At 42.9% G+C, this 21,331-nt stretch overlaps 1 protein-coding gene across 2 annotated transcripts in view; it reads left to right on the forward strand.

Moving 5' to 3' along the window:
• LOC132767920 (retinol dehydrogenase 8-like) overlaps window positions 1–21,331 on the forward strand; it is a 64,281-nt gene that overhangs the window by 15,650 nt on the left and 27,300 nt on the right. The window contains exons 2-5 of one of the 2 annotated variants that reach the window (XM_067464111.1): window positions 6,659–6,725; window positions 11,692–11,796; window positions 12,988–13,149; window positions 17,831–18,010. In XM_067464111.1, coding sequence (XP_067320212.1) covers window positions 11,700–11,796; window positions 12,988–13,149; window positions 17,831–18,010 — 439 coding nt within the window. In that variant the 5' untranslated portion in view covers window positions 6,659–6,725; window positions 11,692–11,699. The remainder of the gene's footprint in view (window positions 1–6,658; window positions 6,726–11,691; window positions 11,797–12,987; window positions 13,150–17,830; window positions 18,011–21,331) is intronic. The other variant, XM_067464112.1, reaches the window with a different exon arrangement.

Raw genomic sequence — 21,331 nt, forward strand, 5'->3', positions numbered from 1 at the left:
CATTCATGTTTGTTTTCAAATTTTAATCTGACCCTCCAACTGTTTGAGGGACTGTGACCTGGCCCTCTGTTTAAAAAGTTTGAGGACCCCTGCTTTGGATCATCTGGCACAACTTTATCTGGAACTAGCCGTCCCCTGCCACGCGTTGCTGTGGCCCACACGGGGGTTCTGTGTGGGAGGTTTGGGCAAATTCTATCGTTGATGGGGTTCAGAATACTCTATGATTGTAGGCGAGCTATACATCCCAGCAACTACAACTCCCAATTGTCAAGATTCTATTTTCCCCAAACTCCACCAGTGTTCACTTTTGGGCATATTGAGTATTTGTGTAGAGTTTGGTCCAGATCCATCATTGTTTGAGTCCACAGTGATCTCTGGATGTAGGTGAACTACAACTCCAAAACCAAAGGACACTGCTTGCAAAACCCTTCCAGTATTTTCTGTTGGCCATGGAGGTTTTGTGTGCCAAGTTTGGTTCAGTTTCATCGTTGATGGGGTTCAGAATGCTCTTTGATTGTAGGTGAACTATAAATCCCAGCAACCACAACTCCCAAATGTCAAAATCAATTTTTTGAGTGAAGAACATACATTGGGTTGTTAGGTGTCTTGTGTCCAAATTTGGTGTCAATTCGTCCAGTGGTTTTTGAGTTCTGTTAATCCCACAAACGAACATTACATTTTTATTTATATAGATTGGATGGGAGGACATAGAGATTCCTAGAGAGGTATTCACTCTAGAACTCTCGTAGTCCTCCAACATGACCAGAGGAAGTTGACCATAGAATCATACCTAGAAATTCCTAGAGAGAAGATTTTGAATCAGATCTGCAAAAATCAAGCCTACTGAAGTCATCTCTCAGGATGGGAGAATAGCTCAGTGTTAATGGATCCCATTGAAAATCTGTACTTAAGGAAGGAATCAAATTATTGCATGCATTAGGAGAGCATGCTGAGCATGCTTTTACTGAAAGTGGAAAGAATTAGTTGGGTCCCAGGGAAATCCCAAAGCTGTGTTTGCTATAACTTGGCTGTTTATGTTCTGTGTGGATTAGAAAAAAGACCATCTTAGGAAGAGCAGTAGATTATATGATGGCCTGGCGGAAGCTCTTCAAAGCCCTTCTAAACAACAGGGAGCTAATCTGATTTCCACTTTGAAGGAGAAAAGGAGAAACTAGTAAACAGAGGTGGAATCAAGCTGTTGAGTGGAAGGCCAATAAAGAAAGCTAGAACAAAGATACTATTTAGGTGTCTGCAAGTTGTATTTAAAAAACCCTACCATGTCTGGACTCTCAAGCTGGAATGTTTTGGATCCTCCCCAACTAAGGAGTGATGGAAAGCAAGATTGTTACTGGCACCAGAATTTTCAACTCCTTTGTTGGGTTTTCCAGAGCTGCTGTGTTTCTATGTAGTGCAGTGTTTCTCAACCTGGGGGTCGGGACCCCTGGGAAGGTTGCCAGGGGGAGTCAGAGGGGTCACCATAGACCATCAGAACACACAGTATTTTCTGTTTGTCCTGGGGGTTCTGTGTAGGAAGTTTGGCCCAATTCTATCATTGGTGGGATTCAGAATGCTCTTTGATTGTAGGTGAACTATAAATCCCAGCAACTACAACTCCCAAATGTCAAGGTCTATTTCCCCCAAACTCCACCAGTGTTCACATTTGTGCAAATTGAGTATTTGTGCCAAGTTTGCTCCAGATCCATAATTGTTTGAGTCCACAGTGTTCTCTGGATGTAGGCGAATTACAACTCCCAAACTCAAGGTCAGTGCCCACCAAACCCTTCCAGTATTTTCTTTTTTTTTTTTAATAATCTTTATTCAAATTTTCAAGTACATGTAATTAAAAAAGAACCCGCAAGATTTGCGGTTTGCTTAAAAGTAGCACAGTATAGAGAATCAGAAAGAGGGGAAAAGGAATGAGAAGAAAGAGGGAGAGTAAGACAAAGATGGACAGAATAGGGAGATATAAGTGCAGGAGTGTGGAGGTGAGAAATAAATAGCAAGGAAAAGTGTAGCAGTGAATTAAAAGAAACTAGAGACAAAAATCGAGGTTTCCCCCTTCCTTCGGGCTGCCTTCCGAGTGACTACCGTGAGGAGTCTTCCTTTTCTTTCTTCTTTCCTTGTATTCCCTTTCTCGGCTACTTTTATATTTCCTTCAGGTCGTGGAGAGTATCGTTCCTCCCATCTTTGATTTCTAAGTCATTTCTGTTCAAAGTATTCGTCTATGCTTGTCCAGTCTGTCTCTTTTTCTATTTTCCCTTTATATTTCTGAATTAGGTAACTTAGTTTGTCCATGTTTTTTACTTCCAGAAGCTTCGCCTCCCATTCCTCTATCTTCGGTATCTCCTCCTTTCTCCAGTATCTGGCGTAGCATATTCTCGCCACTGTTGTTGCTAAGAACATTAGTTTGTCCACATTTTGTTCTGTTTTGTCATTTGTTATACCTAATAAGAATATTTCCGGAGAGAGTGGGATTTGTATCTTCAATATTTGTTGTAATCTTTTCTGAATCTCTTTCCAATATAATTTTGCTTTTCTGCAGTGCCACCACATGTGGTAGTACGTGCCTGTTGTTTCCCCGCATTTCCAACATTTTGTGTTTATATTCTTGTAGAATTTTCCCAATTTCTGAGGTGTTAAGTGCCACCTGTAAAATAGTTTAAACCAATTTTCCTTTAGATCATACGCCTTTGTGTATTTTAATTTCTTTTTCCAGATAGTTTCCCATTCATCCAAATTTATTGATCTTCCTATATTGGTAGCCCATTTTATCATACATTCTTTAATTCTTTCTTCCTCCGTACTCCATTCTAGTAGTTTTTGGTATATAAGTGATATTGTTTTTTTCTTAATTTTTATAATTTGGTCCCAGATGTTTTCTTCCTGCATGAAGCCCAATTTTTTGCCTTCCAGTATTTTCTGTTGGTCGTGGGAGTTCTGTGTGCCAAGTCTGGTTCATTTCCATCATTGGCGGAGTTCAAAATGCTCTTTGATTGTAGTTTTACTATAAATCTCAGCAACTACAACTCCCAAATGACAACATCAATCCCCCCCCCCCCCCAAACCCACCAGTATTCCAACTTGGGCGCATCTGTTATTTGTGCCAAATTTGGTCCAGTGAATAAAAATACATCCTGCATATCAGATATTTACACTACGATTCATAACAGTAACAAAATCACAGTGATGAAGTAGCAAGGAAAATAATGTTATGGTTGGGGGTCACCACAACATGAGGAATTGTGGTAAGGGGTCACGGCATTCGGAAGGTTGAGAACCACTGATGTAGTGGGACTGTGTTTGCAGGTATCCACTCCCAGTTTTGGCCATGAATATCCCTTAGCCGCAATTATTGGGAACAGAAGTGTTTTGGATTTTGGGGGGTCTGGAAATAAATGGATCTGTTTCCAAACTACTTTGTGAGTGGATTTCATTCAAAGGATCTGGAGTTCAAGACAGGGATTTTGGAATATATGTACATGATGATATCCCTGTCTAAACATAACATTTATTGATGTTTCATATACATTTATACACGTGGTCATTTTACTAAAGGTCATTTTACATACAATATTATTTAAACAGATATGGTGGCGCTCTTGAAATGATCCCCAATAAATGCATGCCCTCTAGGGTTCTATAAAATAAAACAAAATCCAAGGCCAAAAAAAAAAAACCAAACCCAGAATATTTTTATTACTGTATTCAACCAAAATACACAAAACACATCATGCAAACTTCCAATTCTCCACTAGCTTTGTCAGGCAAAATATATTAAAAACCATTTGTATCTCACCATTATAGAAATGGTACATTGAGATGTCAAAGATTGGCATTCAAACCTGATATATAGAATTGTGTTTTGGATGTGTGTATCAGATTTCATCATGGAGTCTTAGTGTACCTGTATTAATATTTATTTATTTATTTATTTATTTATTGACTAGCTGTACCCGCCACGCGTTGCTGTGGCCAACCTTCCCTCCCTCTTTCTCTCCTTCCTTCCCTCTTTCCTTCCTTTCCTCTTTTTCTTTCCCTATCTCTCATCTTTCTTCCATCTCTACCTGTTTCTTTCCTCCCTTTCTTTGCCCTTTGGTTCCTTCCTTCCTTCCCTATCTTTCGTTCCTTCTCTCCTTCCTTCCCTCTCTTTTTCCTTTCACTTTTTTATTTCCTTCTCTCCTTCCTTGCTTCTCTATCTTTCTTTCTTTCCTTCTTTCCCTCCCTCCTTCTCTCCTTCCTTCCTTCCCTCTTTCCCTCCTTCTCTCATTACTTCTTGACTGTCCCTTCCTTTTAATATTGTATTTATATCTTACATAGAAAGAAGGAAAGGAAGAAGGAAGGAAGGAGGGACAGGAATGAAGGAAGGAAAAAGGAAGGGAGGGAGGAAAAGAGGGAAAGGAAGGAAAAGAAAGAAGGGACAGGAAGGGAGGGAGGAAGGAAGGAGGGAAAGAAAGGAGGGGGCTGAAGAAAGGAGGGAGGGAAGGAAGGAAATGAAGGGGAAGGAAATGAAGAAAGGGAAAGAAGGAGGAAAAGGAGGGAGGGAGGAAAAGAAGGAAAGGAAAAAGGAAGGAGGGACAGGAAGGAAGGGAAGGAGGGAAAGAAGGAAAGGAAGGAGAAAGAAAGAAGAAAAGGAAAGAAAGGAAAGGGAGGAAAGAAGGGAAGGGAGGGAGAGAAGGAAGGTCCTTCATTCAAGCACCGTGGACCTTCCTCGCCCCTTCCCCCTCCCCCTCCTCTTCCTCCCCTTCTTCTTTGCGTGGAGCACTCTGTTGCTGCTGCTGGCACTTTCCAACAGGAAAAGGAGGAGGAGACTGCTCTCCTGACATAGGAGGGGAAGAGAAGAAGCTGCATGCGGCAAGCCTCTACCTCCACTCCACTCGCTTGTGTGTGTGTGGCCATGCACATGCGCCTGGCTTTAATGGCCAGCTGTTTCCCCGCAAGGAGGAGGAAGGGGCGTGGTCATGGGTCTCTTTGTAGACATGCAGTTTCTCCTTTGTGGACATGCAGTTAGGAGTCCTTTCTGCTTTTGGTTTTTGTTGTTTTTTTGAGTGGAGAACATACATTGGGTTGTTAGGGACATAGTGTCCAAATTTGGTGTCAATTGCCCCAGTGGTTTCTGAGTTCTGTGAATAGCACAAACGAACATTACATTTTTATTTATATAGATTATTATTTATGGTCAAAAGATATTTAGCCTTCTATTTTTATTTTTTTCTACTAATTTATAAAATGCTTTTGATACGAAATAAATAAAGTGTACCTGTATCTTTAACACCTTACAAGCCAGCGATGTACATAGATAAATCAGAGCAAAAAGTGTTATTTCATTTTGCCAATAAAGTAATCACATCTATTCTTAAATATTATCAGATTAAATTGGGGCCTTTTAAAAGTCATGTAGATGAAAAAGAGCAGACCACAAAAATGTCAACTATGAGGTGACCTAGTTGAAGGGCTGGGATAAATACAGGGTGAGGCAGCATAACTTCATTTTTTAAAATGAGCGCTATTCAGTCGGTTGAAGACGTAGTGGAGCGCTAGTGGTCTCGTTCGAGAGGCGGGAGTATAAAGTTTTGTCCTGACACAGTTCAGTCGCCATGCGTTGGAACAATGAGGAGCGTGCTTCTGCCATTGAGGCCTACTTTTCGAGCGGATTTGGAGTGGCCGGCCCGCTCTCCAGATTTGGCCCCTTGTGATTTTTTTCTATGAAATCCCGTGTTTATGTGAACCGTCCAAGGACCCTACAAGATTTGAAGACCAACATCCAGGAAGAAATTGCCAACATAATGCCTGCTATGCTGGCAAGAGTCATGACAAACGGCAGAAATCGGTTTACTCAGTGTATGGAGAATTGAGAATGGGGGACGTCACCTCCCTAATTTGATCTTGAAAACTACGTAAAACAAAACTTTAGGTATACGTCTACTGTCAGGTTTTACAATGTATTGTAATGTAATATAGCTGAGTCATGCACTGCTAATATGCTTCTATTGGAAATGCTGAGTCATGCATTCACTTCATTTGGGGAATGTGTTCTGGCCTAGTCCAGGTGATTTTGAATGATGTAATCCTGGGTCTGAGTTAAGTTAATGAGTTGGGAACCAATCAGAGATTGCTTTGTGTAAAGGTACAGAATTGTATATAAGGAAGTCATGTACAATGTATACTTCTCCTTGTGCTGTGATGTTCGTCGAAGGCAATATATAATTAAAAGAACCTGTCTGCAAAGACAAGATATAACTGCATGCTGTGGCAAGTTTGTAATATCATCTAGACTGGGGGAAAGACAATGGTAAAACTGACAATGGCCGGGCATGTGCTCAAGTGTATGTAAAAGGTTCCAGAGTGACTGCAGGCTGTGGGAGCAGTTGACCGAAAATACTGTGCAGGAAGAAGCTACTGTAAAGCGTTGAAGTTGTGCAACCGATCTGCTGCTGAACTGTGAAATTAATCTCAACATCTACATTATTTAAAAAAATAAAAAATTCTGATTCAAGCAATGGGTTTTATTAAGTTTTGAAAAAAGTAAGTTATGCTACCTCACCCTGTACAAGGGACAGATATATGCATGTTCTATGCAAACTGGAAATGAGGGTATAAATGTCTTACATCAGTACATGAACAAATGCAGTTACACATCTTGGGTTTGTTTTGGTTGCAGATGGAAACGGAAAGGTGAAACCAAGAAGTCAGTCTTGAGGGGGGCACACAGAGGAATAAATAAAGAGGTAACCTCATGAAGACTTTGGAGAGCAGAAGTACTAAGATTGTAAAAGCAAAATCAGATTTCTTGTGTCCTGTCCACAGATCAGCTGCTAAGCTGCACCTGTGACTGTGAGAGAAATATGTTTTAATTTTGCATGTTCTGTGGGATTGTTGTCCCTGCCCCATTACATGCAAAATAAGTGTCCCTTTCTCGCCATTTCTTTTTTTCATTGTGTGCAATGTGCAAACACCTTTAGCATGGAGCTGTGATTGACTAAAGCTTCTTGATACAAGTCTCCAAGATATCCTGTGATGAACGTATGGCATGACAGAGCAGATAAGGCAGCGCAGTGGTTTTCAAGTATCAATAGACACCATCGCTGCTTGGATTGGGAAAGGTAGTGTTTGTGTATGTGTGAGCTCAAGGGAATATAATTTATGGCTCTGCCCTTTCAGTCTCCACAGCTTACTCATCCTCTGCATATGCCTCTGCAGGAATGAGAGGATCAGACATTTCCCAGACAAGTGTGGAGTGTTGCTAGACAAGAATTAAAGTAAAAACAGGGACCTGCCTACCCGCGTGACCGCATCTCCGTTTACGAACCCACACGCTCTCTTCATTCATCCGGAGAGCCTCTGCTCGCGATCCCACCCGCATTGCAGGCACATTTGGTGGGGACGAGGGACAGGGCTTTTTCTGTTGTTAACCGGTGCTCCTTACAGGGAGCGGTCAATCCTCCTCTTTAAGGAGCTCCACTGGCTGCCATTCATTTTCCGGACCGAATTCAAGGTGCAGGTTCCTACCTACAAAGTTCTGAACGGTTTGGGACCTGCCTACCTGTGAATCCCATAGCACTTTGACCGCATTTCTGTGTATGAACCCACACAATCTCTTCGATCATCTGGAGAGGCCCTACTCGCGCTTCCACCTGCATCGCAAGCGCGATTGGTGGGGACGAGAGAGAGGGCCTTCTCGGTGATGGCCTCTCGACTCTGGAACTCACTTCCTAAGGACATCAGACATGCCCCAACTCTGGCAATCTTTAGGAGGAGCTTGAAGACATGGTTGTTCCAATGTGCCTGCGCGGTGTTCATAGAATCATAGAATGAAAGAGTTGGAAGAGACCTCATGGGCCATCCAGTCCAACCCCCTGCCAAGAAGCAGGAATATTGCATTCAAATCCAATTCTGTCCAATTCTGGGCACCACAGTTCAAGAGAGATATTGACAAGCTGGAATGTGTCCAGAGGAGAGCGACTAAAATGATAAAAGATCTGGAGGACAAGCCCTATGAGGAGCGGCTTAAGGAGCTGGGCATGTTTAGCCTGAAGAAGAGAAGGCTGAGGAGGGATATGATAGCCATGTAGAATCATAGAATCATAGAATCAAAGAGTTGGAAGAGACCTCATGGGCCATCCAGTCCAACCCCCTGCCAAGAAGCAGGAATATTGCATTCAAATCACCCCCGACAGATGGACATCCAGCCTCTGCTTAAAAGCTTCCAAAGAAGGAGCCTCCACCACACTCCGGGGCAGAGAGTTCCACTGCTGAACGGCTCTCACAGTCAGGAAGTTCTTCCTAATGTTCAGATGGAATCTCCTCTCTTGTAGTTTGAAGCCATTGTTCCGCGTCCTAGTCTCCAAGGAAGCAGAAAACAAGCTTGCTCCCCCCTCCCTGTGGCTTCCTCTCACATATTTATACATGGCTATCATGTCTCCTCTCAGCCTTCTTTTCTTCAGGCTAAACATGCCCAGTTCCCTAAGCCGTTCCTCATAGGGCTTGTTCTCCATACCCTTGATCATTTTAGTCGCCCTCCTCTGGACACATTCCAGCTTGTCAATATCTCTCTTGAATTGTGGTGCCCAGAATTGGACACAATATTCCAGTTGTGGTCTAACCAAAGCAGAATAGAGGGGTAGCATTACTTCCTTAGATCTAGACACTATGCTCCTATTGATGCAGGCCAAAATCCCATTGGCTTTTTTTGCCGCCACATCACATTGTTGGCTCATGTTTAACTTGTTGTCCACGAGGACTCCAAGATCTTTTTCACACGTACTGCTCTCGAGCCAGGCATTGTCCCCCATTCTGTATCTTTGCATTTCATTTTTTCTGCCAAAGTGGAGTATCTTGCATTTGTCACTGTTGAACTTCATTTTGTTAGTTTTGGCCCATCTCTCTAATCTGTCAAGATCGTTTTGAATTCTGCTCCTGTCCTCTGGACTATTGGCTATCCCTCCCAATTTGGTGTCGTCTGCAAACTTGATGATCATGCCTTCTAGCCCTTCATCTAAGTCGTTAATAAAGATGTTGAACAGGACCGGGCCCAGGACGGAACCCTGCGGCACTCCACTTGTCACTTCTTTCCAAGATGAAGAGGAAGCATTAGTGAGCACTCTCTGTGTTCGTCCACTTAACCAATTACAGATCCACCTCACCGTAGTTTTGCCTAGCCCACATTGGACTAGTTTCCTTGCCAGAAGGTCATGGGGGACCTTGTCGAAGGCCTTACTGAAATCCAGGTACGCTACATCCACGGCATTCCCCGCATCTACCCAGCTTGTAGCTCTATCGAAGAAAGAGATCAGATTAGTCTGGCATGACTTGTTTTTGATAAATCCATGTTGACTATTAGCGATGACTGCATTTGTTTCTAAGTGTTTGCAGACCGCTTCCTTAACAATCTTTTCCAGAATCTTGCCCGGTATCGACGTGAGGCTGACCGGACAGTAGTTGTTTGGGTCATCCTTTTTTCCCTTCTTGAAGATTGGGACCACATTGGCCCTCCTCCAATCTGCTGGAACTTCTCCCGTTCTCCAAGAACTCTCAAAGATGGTTGCCAATGGTTCCGAAATGACTTCCGCTAGTTCCTTCAATACTCTGGGGTGTAGTTGATCTGGCCCTGGGGACTTGAACTCATTAAGAGCGGCCAGGTATTCCTGGACGACTTCTTTCCCAATTTGGGGTTGGATGTCCTCCAATCCCTCATCCACTCCATCTTGCTGAGGTTGAAGACTCTCTTTTTGTGAGAAGACCGAGGCAAAGAAGGCATTAAGTAGTTCTGCCTTTTCCCTATCCCCTGTCGGCATTGCCCCATCTTCTCCGCGAAGAGGTCCTATCGCCTCCTTGTTTTTCCTTTTTCTACTGACATAAGAATAGAAGCCCTTTTTATTGTTTTTAATGTCCCTGGCAAGCCTGAGCTCGTTTTGTGCTTTAGCCTTGCGGACCTTTTCCCTACAGGTGTTGGCTATTTGTTTGAATTCTTCTTTGGTGATTTCTCCCTTTTTCCACTTCTTGTGCATGTCTCTTTTGTGTCTTAGCACAGTTAGAAGTTCTTTGGACATCCATTCTGGCTTCTTTGCACTTGTCCTATTTTTTCTCTTTGTTGGCACGGTTTGCAATTGCGCCTTGAGTATTTCACTCTTGAGAAATTCCCATCCATCCGTAACTCCCTTGTCTTCTAGTATCTGTGTCCACGGAATGCTGCTCAGCGTTTCCTTCATTTTTTGGAAATCAGCTCTCCTAAAGTCCAAAATGCGGGTTTGACTTGTCTTAGTTTCGGCCTTCCTTTGTACCTCAAATTGCAGGAGCACATGATCACTTGCCCCTAAGGATCCTACCACTTCGACCGCATCGATCAGGTCCTCCGCATTTGTTAGGATGAGATCAAGAGTAGCCAATCCCCTTGTTGCCTCTTCTACCTTCTGGACCATGAAATTGTCTGCAAGGCAAGCGAGGAATTTGTTGGACCTTGTACTCTTGGCCGAGTTTGTTTTCCAGCAAATATCGGGATAGTTGAAATCGCCCATGACTACTACATCTCTTCTCTGTGCCTGTTTGGTCAACTGTTGGCAGAAGACTTCATCAAGTTCTTCCTCCTGGCTTGGGGGTCTGTAGTAGACGCCTACAACGACATCTTTTTGAGTCCCAGTTCCCTTGATTCTTATCCAGATGATTTCAAGCTGGTTTCCCAGATTGCTGTCTTGAATCTCTTCTGCAGCATAAGAGTTTTTGACATATAAGGCTACTCCGCCTCCTCTCCCCTTTGTTCGGTTTCTGTGAAAGAGGTTATACCTCTTATATAAATATGTATAAATATGTGAGAGGAAGCCACAGGGAGGTGGGAGCAAGCTTGTTTTGTGCTTCCCTGGAGACTAGGACACGGAACAATGGCTTCAAACTACAAGAGAGAAGATTCCATCTGAACATGAGGAAGAACTTCCTGACTGTGAGAGCCATTCAGCACTGGAACTCTCTGTCCCGGAGTATGGTGGAGGCTCCTTCTTTGGAAGCTTTTAAACAGGCTGGATGGCCATCTGTCAGGGTGCTTTGAATGCAATATTCCTGCTTCTTGGCAGGGGGTTGGACTGGATGGCCCATGAGGTCTCTTCCAACTCTTTGATTCTATGATTCTAAATCATCCCCGACAGATGGCCATCCAGCCTCTGTTTAAAAGCTTCCAAAGAAGAAGCCTCCACCACACTCCGGGGCAGAGAGTTCCACTGCTGAACGGCTCTCACAGTCAGGAAGTTCTTCCTCATGTTCAGATGGAATCTCCTCTCTTGTAGTTTGAAGCCATTGTTCTGCGTCCTAGTCTCCAGGGAAGCAGAAAACAAGCTTGCTCCCTCCTCCCTGTGGCTCCCTCTCACATATTTATACATGGCTATCATATCTCCTCTCAGCCTTCTCTTCTTCAGGCTAAACATGTCCAGCTCCTTAAGCCGCTCCTCATAGGGCTTGTTCTCCAGACCCCTGATCATTTTAGTCGCCCTCTTCTGGACACATTCCAGTTTGTCAATATCTCTCTTGAATTGTGGTGCCCAGAATTGGACACTATTCCAGGTGGGGTCTAACCAAGGCGAAGTAGAGGGGTAGCATTACTTCCCTAGATCTAGTTAATTGGGATCTCTGTGGATGTGGCCCTTTCATTGTGAGTTTTCTTTTCCCCCCAGAATATTTCCTCTTATTCTTCTGTTATCCCATTTCTAGGCCCTAATATGGCTGTTCGGAATGTGCTGGTGACCGGCTGCTCTTCAGGCATTGGACTGGCCCTGGCAGTGCGTTTGGCCAGGGATGAGCTGAAGCGATTTCGAGGTAAGGAGTTGCCTGGAGACCGAGAAGGGCAGGGACTCAGCTTATTGAAGGAGGCAGAGTGAAGCGATTTGATTCCTCATTCTTGAGTCTATTTCTCCTTTTAGTCTTTCTTAACTCTTAGGGATAAAAGGTATGCTACAGTTTGAAAACTGCAAAGTTCTGGGACTAGTGTAGCATTAGAAGCTTTTTAATGGGACTTTGAGCCTCAGTAGGCTATTTTTTCCCATATAATTTTGATTGCAAAATATATGAGGAATGGGGAAGGGTACAAGAGTGGATATAGAACGGGCATTTTTAACACCTTGCATCTACGTCTTCTTCTGTTGTTATCTAATACAAAAAATGTTTCTTTGATGTTAAAAAAAGAGAAGAAAAAGAAAGAAATCTTTTCTAATATAAAACAGAAGGATATAAAAGCAGGTGTATAGTGTTTTGAAACAAATGGGATAGAAAGGTTGGGAAATATCAAAATATTTATTTCGGTCATTGACCAGCACAGGAAATAGTGTCACATTTCCAGACAAACCTGGCATGTTTGGTACATTAAAAATATAAAAATATAAATATAACTACTAAAAACACAATATGGGTGAGGGAGCAGAAGGGGGAACAGGGTAAAAACATACAATGCCCAGATCCATCACCAAATTGTAGATTCAGGGAAGAAGATTACTGGACACACAGTTGACTTTTGGAACTAGTCATTCCCTGGCGGATTTTGTATGCTGCTGCACAGAACTTTGCGACACTGTAGGTTGTAGCTGAATTAGTATCTGCAAGTAGCAGGGAAGTATAAAATTGTCCTGAATGGCCTGGGTGCTTGTCTATCAGAGGTAAGATAAGCCTGGCACGGATATCCCTGTAGAACGGGCACTGAAGGAGCACATGTTCTATTGTTTCTACATGACCCGAGTCACAGGGGCAGAGTCTCTCTGGGAAAGGGATCTTCCGGTAGCGGCCTTCGAGTACAGCTGATGGGAGAGCGTGGCATCGGGCCAGGGTGAAAGCCCTTCGATGAATAGGAACCTCTAAGTATGTTAAATATGCCATAGGGGAGGCAAGGTAGGTTGGGAAATAGAAAATAGAAAGTCTTAGCTAACGCTTTCTACCCTGTCTCTGCTATCTTCATAATAAAAAAACCTATTCTTTTTGTCATAAAACTTATCTCATCACAATTTGTTCCCTCCTAAGTTATTGCTACCATGAGGAATTTGGCAAAGAGGCAAGCTCTCGAGATGCAAGCAGGGCCTGTACTGGAGAACACTCTGGAGATCAAGGAGTTAGACGTGACCAGCGAGGAGTCAATTCGGCGCTGCGTGGACAGCATCCCTCACCGCAGAGTGGATGTTCTTGGTATGAAACTTTTCTCCTGGTAGCTAAAATTCCAAGAGAAGCCACTCTTACTGTAAGATAAGCTGGCTTTGATCATACCAAAGTTCAGCTGCATCACAAATGGGGCACTCCATGGAGCAGATGTGATATTTGGCAATTATCTGGTCTGCCAATCCCAGGATGCTCAATCCACTTTTCTCTTCCATGGTTTCCCTACACTTTAGCAGCAGAGAAACAGCTATCTTATTTTGAATTATGGGATAGAGTTGATAAGAGACTGTAACCATGATTGCCAAGAAGAGGGAATGATGAGATGAGGTAGGGATTTCCTGTCAAGTGATTGTCATCAAGATCAGTGTGAGGCTGCTGGCAATTGCAGAAGGATATGTTAATCTTTAGGCTGTGTGTAAATGAGTGTGTGTGTGTGTGCGTGAGAGAGAGAGAGAGAGAGTCACGTTGCCAGGGCTCTGCCTCATTTAGGTAGAGATGAACCAAACTCCCAGTTTTATCAAACAGTTTAATTAAAACAGCACTTACTTACTTACTTGCTGGCTGTTTTAATAGACCAAAATAACCATGATTGCCAAGAAGAGGGAAGGATGAGATGAAGTAACGCTTTCCTGTCAAGTGATTGTCATCAAGATCAGTGTGAGGCTGCTGGCAATTGCAGAAGGATATGTTAATCTTTAGGCTGTGTGTAAATGAGTGTGTGTGTGTGTGTGCGTGAGAGAGAGAGAGAGAGAGTCACGTTGCCAGGGCTCTGCCTCATTTAGGTAGAGATGAACCAAACTCCCAGTTTTATCAAACAGTTTAATTAAAACAGCACTTACTTGCTTGCTGGCTGTTTTAATAGACCAAAATAACCATGATTGCCAAGAAGAGGGAAGGATGAGATGAAGTAACGCTTTCCTGTCAAGTGATTGTCATCAAGATCAGTGTGAGGCTGCTGGCAATTGCAGAAGGATATGTTAATCTTTAGGCTGTATGTAAATGAGTGTGTGTGTGTGTGTGCGTGAGAGAGAGAGAGAGAGAGTCACGTTGCCAGGGCTCTGCCTCATTTAGGTAGAGATGAACCAAACTCCCAGTTTTATCAAACAGTTTAATTAAAACAGCACTTACTTACTTGCTGGCTGTTTTAATAGACCAAAATAACCATGATTGCCAAGAAGAGGGAAGGATGAGATGAAGTAACGCTTTCCTGTCAAGTGATTGTCATCAAGATCAGTGTGGGGCTGCTGGCTATTGCAGAAGAATATGTTAATCTTTAGGTTGTGTGTAAATGTGTGTGTGTGTGTGTGAGTGAGAGAGAGAGAGAGAGAGAGAGAGTCACGTTGCCAGGGCTCTGCCTCATTTAGGTAGAGATGAACCAAACTCCCAGTTTTATCAAAAGTTTAATTAAAACAGCACTTACTTGCTGGCTGTTTTAATAGACCAAAATATAAAACATAAAGATAGCACTCAGCCACAGAATAAACAAAAACTGATAGCAAAAGCTACACCGTAGTCAAAGGGTCCAGTCCAGTGGTCAAACGCCGAGAGTTCAATAAACAAAGTCCAGGGATCGAAAGTCTATACCGTAGTCAAAAGCAAGTCCAAAGTACATCCCATTCTTCTTAAAGAATAGGAGCAGGTTTGGAAGATCCAATCAAAATACACAAGAGCGGTTAATATAATCGAAAGTTGGTATAAAACATTTTACCGCTGGTATATAACACCCTCACAATTATCTAAATATTACAAAAATAATAATAATCAATGCTGGAAATGTGGCAAAGAATTAGGAACTTATTTCCACTCGTGGTGGAGTTGCAAAATGGTTAAGAAATTTTGGACATTAGTACATACACTCAAAAAATCATAAATATCAAATATGATATGAAACCAGAATATTATTTAATAAATGTAATAAATTTTGAAATGGGGAAAAAATGAAGAGAAAATGTTACTTTATCTATCTGCTGCTGCAAGAATTACAGTGGCACAAAAATGGAAAAAAAGGACCCCCTGCTAATAGAAGACTGGGTATTCAAGATAGTTGAGTATATGAATATGGACAAACTATCGCAAATATTGAAGAATGCAAACAAAAAGAATCAAATTAACTGGTATCCACTTAGAAGATATTTGCAGAATGAAGTGAAACTCCAAAGTAAATAAAATAAAAAGAAGGGGGGAAAAATGAACCAGAAATATTTAGTGAAGGAATACAAAGAAGGAAAACAATTCAGAATGATCCCTCTGTGGATCGAATCGGACGAAATCTCAATCCTTTATCTCTTCCCTTTTCCCTTACTCCCCCACACGCCTCTCCCCAAAATCCCTTTTCGCCTCAACCTACCCATCCTTTCCCCCAGTTATTGCTCCCCCAATTCTTCTCTAGATTTTCTTGCTTCTTTCCCCCCAACCTTATTATTCCCCCTCTTTCATTGTAATTTGAAAAAGTCTATAATAAAGATGATTAATATATTTTTAAAAAAGCAAGTCCAAAGGTTCAAGGTTCCAGGGTTCCAAGATAACAGGAGACGGGTCAGGATACCGAAAATCCAACAGACCTGGGGGGAAAACCAGCAGCATCCACCACCAAAATATGACAATATTTTCTCCCAAAGATCATTTCCAAGGCTCGCTCCTTATATCCACAAACACCCAGCTGCAACCTATGTCTTGCATAGCTCCACCCTTAATTGCTTTCACCCATGAACTCTTATTTACAGATTACTAAACCCTTTAGAATACTTACATTAACCCAGAGGTTAAAAGAGAGCCCACAGTAGAATAAATGAAGGGTGCCTGTTTCATGACTGGTCCAGCTTGGCTGTCTCTGATGAGTTTGATGGGAATCCAAGTGTCTCGTGGACTGGAGAACAATTTCTTCCTTCCTGGGCTATTTCAGGCATACATAAATGATGGAAATCATGTGACCTGTCTTTCTGCCCCAAGTCTTTTTGTTTAGGTGGCCCAAAAGCCTACCCAGATTTCCTTCTGCCAGAAATTGGTCCCCTTTAAAGAGATTATCACAAATTGTGATTGCCTCCATGAGCAGTTCTATGCCAAAAGGAGTCAGGGTGGGGCTTGCATTAGTGTAAGAACAGAAACATTTAGTTATTCTGATGTTATTGGACTTGCAAGCCCTTACAACCCTTGGTAGTCTGGGCAATGGTGAGGAAAGCTGGGCGTTGCAACTCCGCAAGCTCTGAAGTGCTTCATAATTTCCACTCCTTTTTGTGTGTACACGTGTCTGGTATTATTGGTTGCTGTTGTTTCCCAAATGAGAAATCACTTCCAGTTTTGAAAGAATGTCAAAATAATGTATTTTGGGTGGCAGCGCAGTCTCGGGCATGTGGTGGCAAAATTTTCTCTCAGAACGCTGCCCAGACTGACACATTTTGTCTCCAATCTGATTTCTCATCTATATGCCTCAGCCTGAGCTGTGATCGCTCCAACCAACCTTTACACCATTTTACATCCATGTCTCATTTTCTAGCTCTCCATTGAGCCATTTGGACATATCCAGGCAACGGAAATGCTAAGAGATGACTAATCTTTTTAGCAGCTTGACTGTCTGAGGCAATCCAGGCAGCTTCTTTTATCACACAAAAGCCCATGTGTGAAGAGAACTTAGACAAGTTTTTTTTAATTACAGCTCCAAAGATTCTTCCCATAGCTGACAGGGGCTTGTAGAGGATTCTGGATTTTAAAGTACCGTATATTCTGGCATATAAGACTACTTTTTAATCTAAGAAAATCTTCTCAAAGTCAGGGGTTGTCTCATACGCGGGGGTTGTTTTATATGCGGGAATAGCCTTATGCATGGGAGTCGTCTTATATGTGGGGGTAGTCTTATACACCGGGTGTTGTCCCATAGAGTGGGTGCTGAAACTTCCAATCCGGATTGGGGAATCTGTGGTTGCTGCATATTGTGGGGGGAGCTAAAAAATGGCAGTGGCCACGTCCCTTCCGTATGCAGCGACTGTATGAAAGCATTAAGGGCGACACTGTACAAGTACGGTAGAAGAAAATCCATTCATCGTGAACTTAATGCGGTCCCGATGGTGAGGTGAAGGGGCGCCCCACTGGGAAGGTGTAAGTGAAGGGTGGAGCAAGCTGCAGGCGTCCAGGGCGCCCAGGGTAGCTCTCCAGAGAATCTGACACCTGGTCTCTCTAATGAGGATATGAAAGGGCAGATTTGGCAGAGCAGGGGAGAATCTCAAAGTTTACGAAGGTCAGCTAGACTGAGAGAAATGCAAACAAAGCCAGCAGTCATGTCACGTAACAGATTTCTCGGCCTTAAGAACCTCGCGCCTGGATGCATCTTCAGACCAAGCATCGTTCCAGATTCAAGCATCATCCTTGAATCTGGTAGTCTTATACGGCGAGTATATCCCAAACTCTATATTTTAATTGGAAAAGTTGGGGGTCGTCTTATATGCCAGAATATACGGTAATTTTCCCAATCTTCGCAATAAAAAGGTATGTTTGTGTATGTCCTTCCCTCAGTTGGCAGTCCCCAAATTCCATATGATGGAACCATGGTTGTTGGGATAATAGTGGTATAATCGCATAATGTAACTAGGCCTATGGTATTTGTGGGGAGTTACAGAATGGGTCTCCTTCTCGTTTTCTCTATGTAGGTATACCCACACTGGGAATACTCACTTTCTCTTGCTTACCATTGCTAACCTATTGCTATCTCCTTTTGCAGTGAACAATGCAGGACTGGGCATGATTGGTCCAGTTGAAAGCCAAAGCCTGGCTTCAATGCAGCACCTCTTTGATGCCAACTTCTTTGGCTTGGTACGTCTTGTCAAGGAAGTCTTCCCTGACATGAAGAAACGAAAGGAGGGACACGTGGTAGTGATGAGCAGCGTCCTGGGTTTGCAAGGTGAAATTCAGCTATGAGGGGATGGGGTTTGTTACGGTGTCTTCTAAACAGCAAACATTAACTGGCTGGGAGGAGGAGGAGAGTGGAAATGCACAAAGCAGGGATAATCTTTCTTTCCTTTATTTATTTTTTTTATTTATTTCAAACATTTGTACCCTGTTCTTCTCAACTCAAGGCGGCTTACAACTGGCAACAATTTGATGCCGGCACATACAAGCAAAACAATATAACACACATTAAACATTAGATAAAACATTAAGTTATAAAATATCCATTTATTTATTTATTTACTATATTTGTATACCGCCCCTCTCAGCCTTCTGGCGACTCGAGGCAGTTTACAAGGCAAAATTCAATGCCACTAAGAACACAATTACAATATAAAACATCAACATCACTAAAATCATAACACTGTAATAAAACATAATTCAATAAATACTCAGTCCCATTATGTAGTTATTCCGTTCTTATGTCCGCGACTCGAATAGCCATGTCTTAAGTTTCTTCCGAAATGCTAGGAGCGAAGAAGCCGATCTGATCTCCCTAGGAAGGGCGTTCCATAGCCGAGGGGTCACCACTGAGAAGGTCCTGTCTCTCGTCCCCGCCAGCCGTGCTTGTGATGATGGCGGGACCAAGAACAGGGCCTCTCCAAATGATCTTAAAGTCCTTGAAGGTTCATAAGGGGAGATTCATTCAGATAGGTAAGTTGGGCCAGAACCGTTTAGGGCTTTATAGACTAAAGCCAGCACTTTGAATTGTGCCGGGTAGCAGACTGGCAGCCAGTGGAGGTGGCGCAACAGAGGAGTTGTATGCTCCCTGAGCGTTGCTCCAGTTAGCAACCTGGCTGCCGTCCGTTGGACCAGTTGAAGCTTCCGGACAGTCTTCAAAGGCAACCCCACGTAGAGAGCATTGCAGTAGTCTATACGGGATGTAACAAGAGCATGGACTACCGTGGCCAAGTCAGACTTCCCATGGTATGGGCGCAGCTGGCTCAGCGATGAGTCCAGGATCACACCCAGACTGCGAACCTGCATCTTCAGGGGGTGTGTGACCCCATCCAACACATTTTAAAACATTATTAACAACAATATAACCACATCCAAGTCCAATTCAGCATCCAGAGACCCAGTCCAAAGCCTGTCCTTTATTAGTTCTCATGAATCATTACAATTACTGTTAAGGCTGCTACCCAAATGCCTGGTCCCGAAACCATAAGGGAAAGGAGAGATGGAGCCCACCTAATTTCACTGGGGAGTGTGTTCCACAGACGGGGGCCCACCAGTGAGAAGACCCTGCCTCTTGTCCCCACCACTCGCATTTGCGAGGAGGGTGGGATTGAGAGCAGGGCTCCCCGGGGATGATCTTAGACTCCAAGGTGGATCGTAGAGGGAGATACATTCGGACAAGTAAGCTAGGTCAGAACCGCAAACCTTATAAATTATGTGCTGTTGTTTTTCTCCCATTTCACTAAATTAAGTCTGACTATGCTTGGCAACATCTTTTCAAGGACTCTAGTGGAGGAAGAGTTGTCTTCAGTTTTGCTGAGATCCTTTTCAATGGAGTTGCCAAAGATTGAATCTGGTATCTTCTGTGTTTGAGCCATATGTTGTTCTGTCACATTCCTCCCACTCCTGCTCACTAGAATAAGGTTACTTATTTTGAGATAACCCCCTAAAACCTTTGTACAGCACTTCACGTTAGTCCTCAGCCTGCCAGTTTTCTGTTTTTAAACCTCCAGATTGGTTTCTCTAGGAAAAACATGTTATTTGCCAAAACTTTTCATAGGTAATCTCTAGATAAATAGGTTTTCCTGAATTATTCTGCCAGATGGAAAATAAGATATTCCTTACGCTAACCCATCTTTATTCCCACAAAAAACCTCCTGATAATTAAGAATGCAAGATAAGCCACAAGTAGAGGTCAAAACTGGGTTGTTGTAGGTTTTTTTGGGCTATATAGCCATGGTCTAGAGGTATTTTCTCCTGATGTTTCTCCTGCATCTATGGCAAGCATCCTCAGAGATAGTGAGGTCTGTTGGAAGTAGGAAAATGGGTTTATATATCTGTGGAATGACCAGGGTGGGACAAAGGACTTTTGTCTGCTGCAGCTAGGTGTGAATGTTTCAACTGACCACCTTGATTAGCATTGAACGGCTTGGAAGTGCCTGGGGGAATCTTTTGTTGAGAGGTTATTTGATGTGCCTGATTGTTTACTCTCTGTTTTTTTGCTGTTGTAATTTTTGAGTTTTTTAATACTGGTAGCCAGATTTTGTTCATTTTCATGGTTTCTTCCTTTCTGTAGAAATTGTCCACATGCTTGTGGATTTCAATGGCTTCTTATAACAGCAAAAAAACATGACCCTTAGGGTCATGATAGGAAGGGTGCCATTTGTCTATTTGGGCAGTATTGATCTGTCCTAATATCTCACAGGGCGACCTTGTAACAATAACTATTTTTCAGGCTTCTTCCACACAGCTGAATAAAATCCCACATAATTTGCTTTGAACTGGGATATATGGCAGTGTGGACTCAGATATTCCAGTTCAAAGCTGTTTTTAAATTGTTTTAAATTGTTTTAAAATTGTGTTAGATTTTAGCCTGTTCTTGTAAGCCGCTCCGAGCCCCAGGGGAGTGGCGGCATATAAGTTTGACTAAATAAATAAATAAATAAAGCAGATATTGTGGGTTATTCTGCCTTGATATTCTGGGTTCTGTAGCTGTGTAAAAGGGCCCTCAAGTCTTGTGATATTGTGTCTTGCCTTTGTGATATTTGATGCATCCCTTTTGTCGAGTCAAAACATTAGTAATGTTTACACTAGGAATAGGAAGCCTGTTGACCTTCAAATGTTCCCTTCATCTCCTGTAATCTATAGCTACGTCGATTTTATTTATCGTGTCAGGAGCAAACCAAACAGTTGCATTTTTTAACAAACAAACAAACAAACAAACAAAACTAAGTTTGCAAACTTGGTAGTTGATTAAATGTCCTTTGACCAATAGCTGGTCACTTGGAGTGCCTCTGGTGTTGCTGAAAGAAGGTCCTCCATTGTGCATGTAGCAGGGCTCAGGTTGCATTGCAGCAGGTGGTCAGTGGTTTGCTCCTCTCCACACTCACATGTCGAGGATTCCACTTTGTGGCCCCATTTCTTAAGGTTGGCTCTGCATCTCGTGGTGCCAGAGCGCAGTCTGTTCAGCGCCTTCCAAGTCGCCCATTTTTCACCCAGGAGGGAGTCTCTCATTTGGTATCAGCCATTGATTGAGGTTCTGGGTTTGAGCCTGCCACTTTTAGACTCTCGTTTGCTGAGGTGTTCCAGCAAGTGT

Source organism: Anolis sagrei, chromosome 2, assembly GCF_037176765.1.
Source record: "Anolis sagrei isolate rAnoSag1 chromosome 2, rAnoSag1.mat, whole genome shotgun sequence".
Lineage (NCBI taxonomy): Eukaryota > Metazoa > Chordata > Lepidosauria > Squamata > Dactyloidae > Anolis > Anolis sagrei.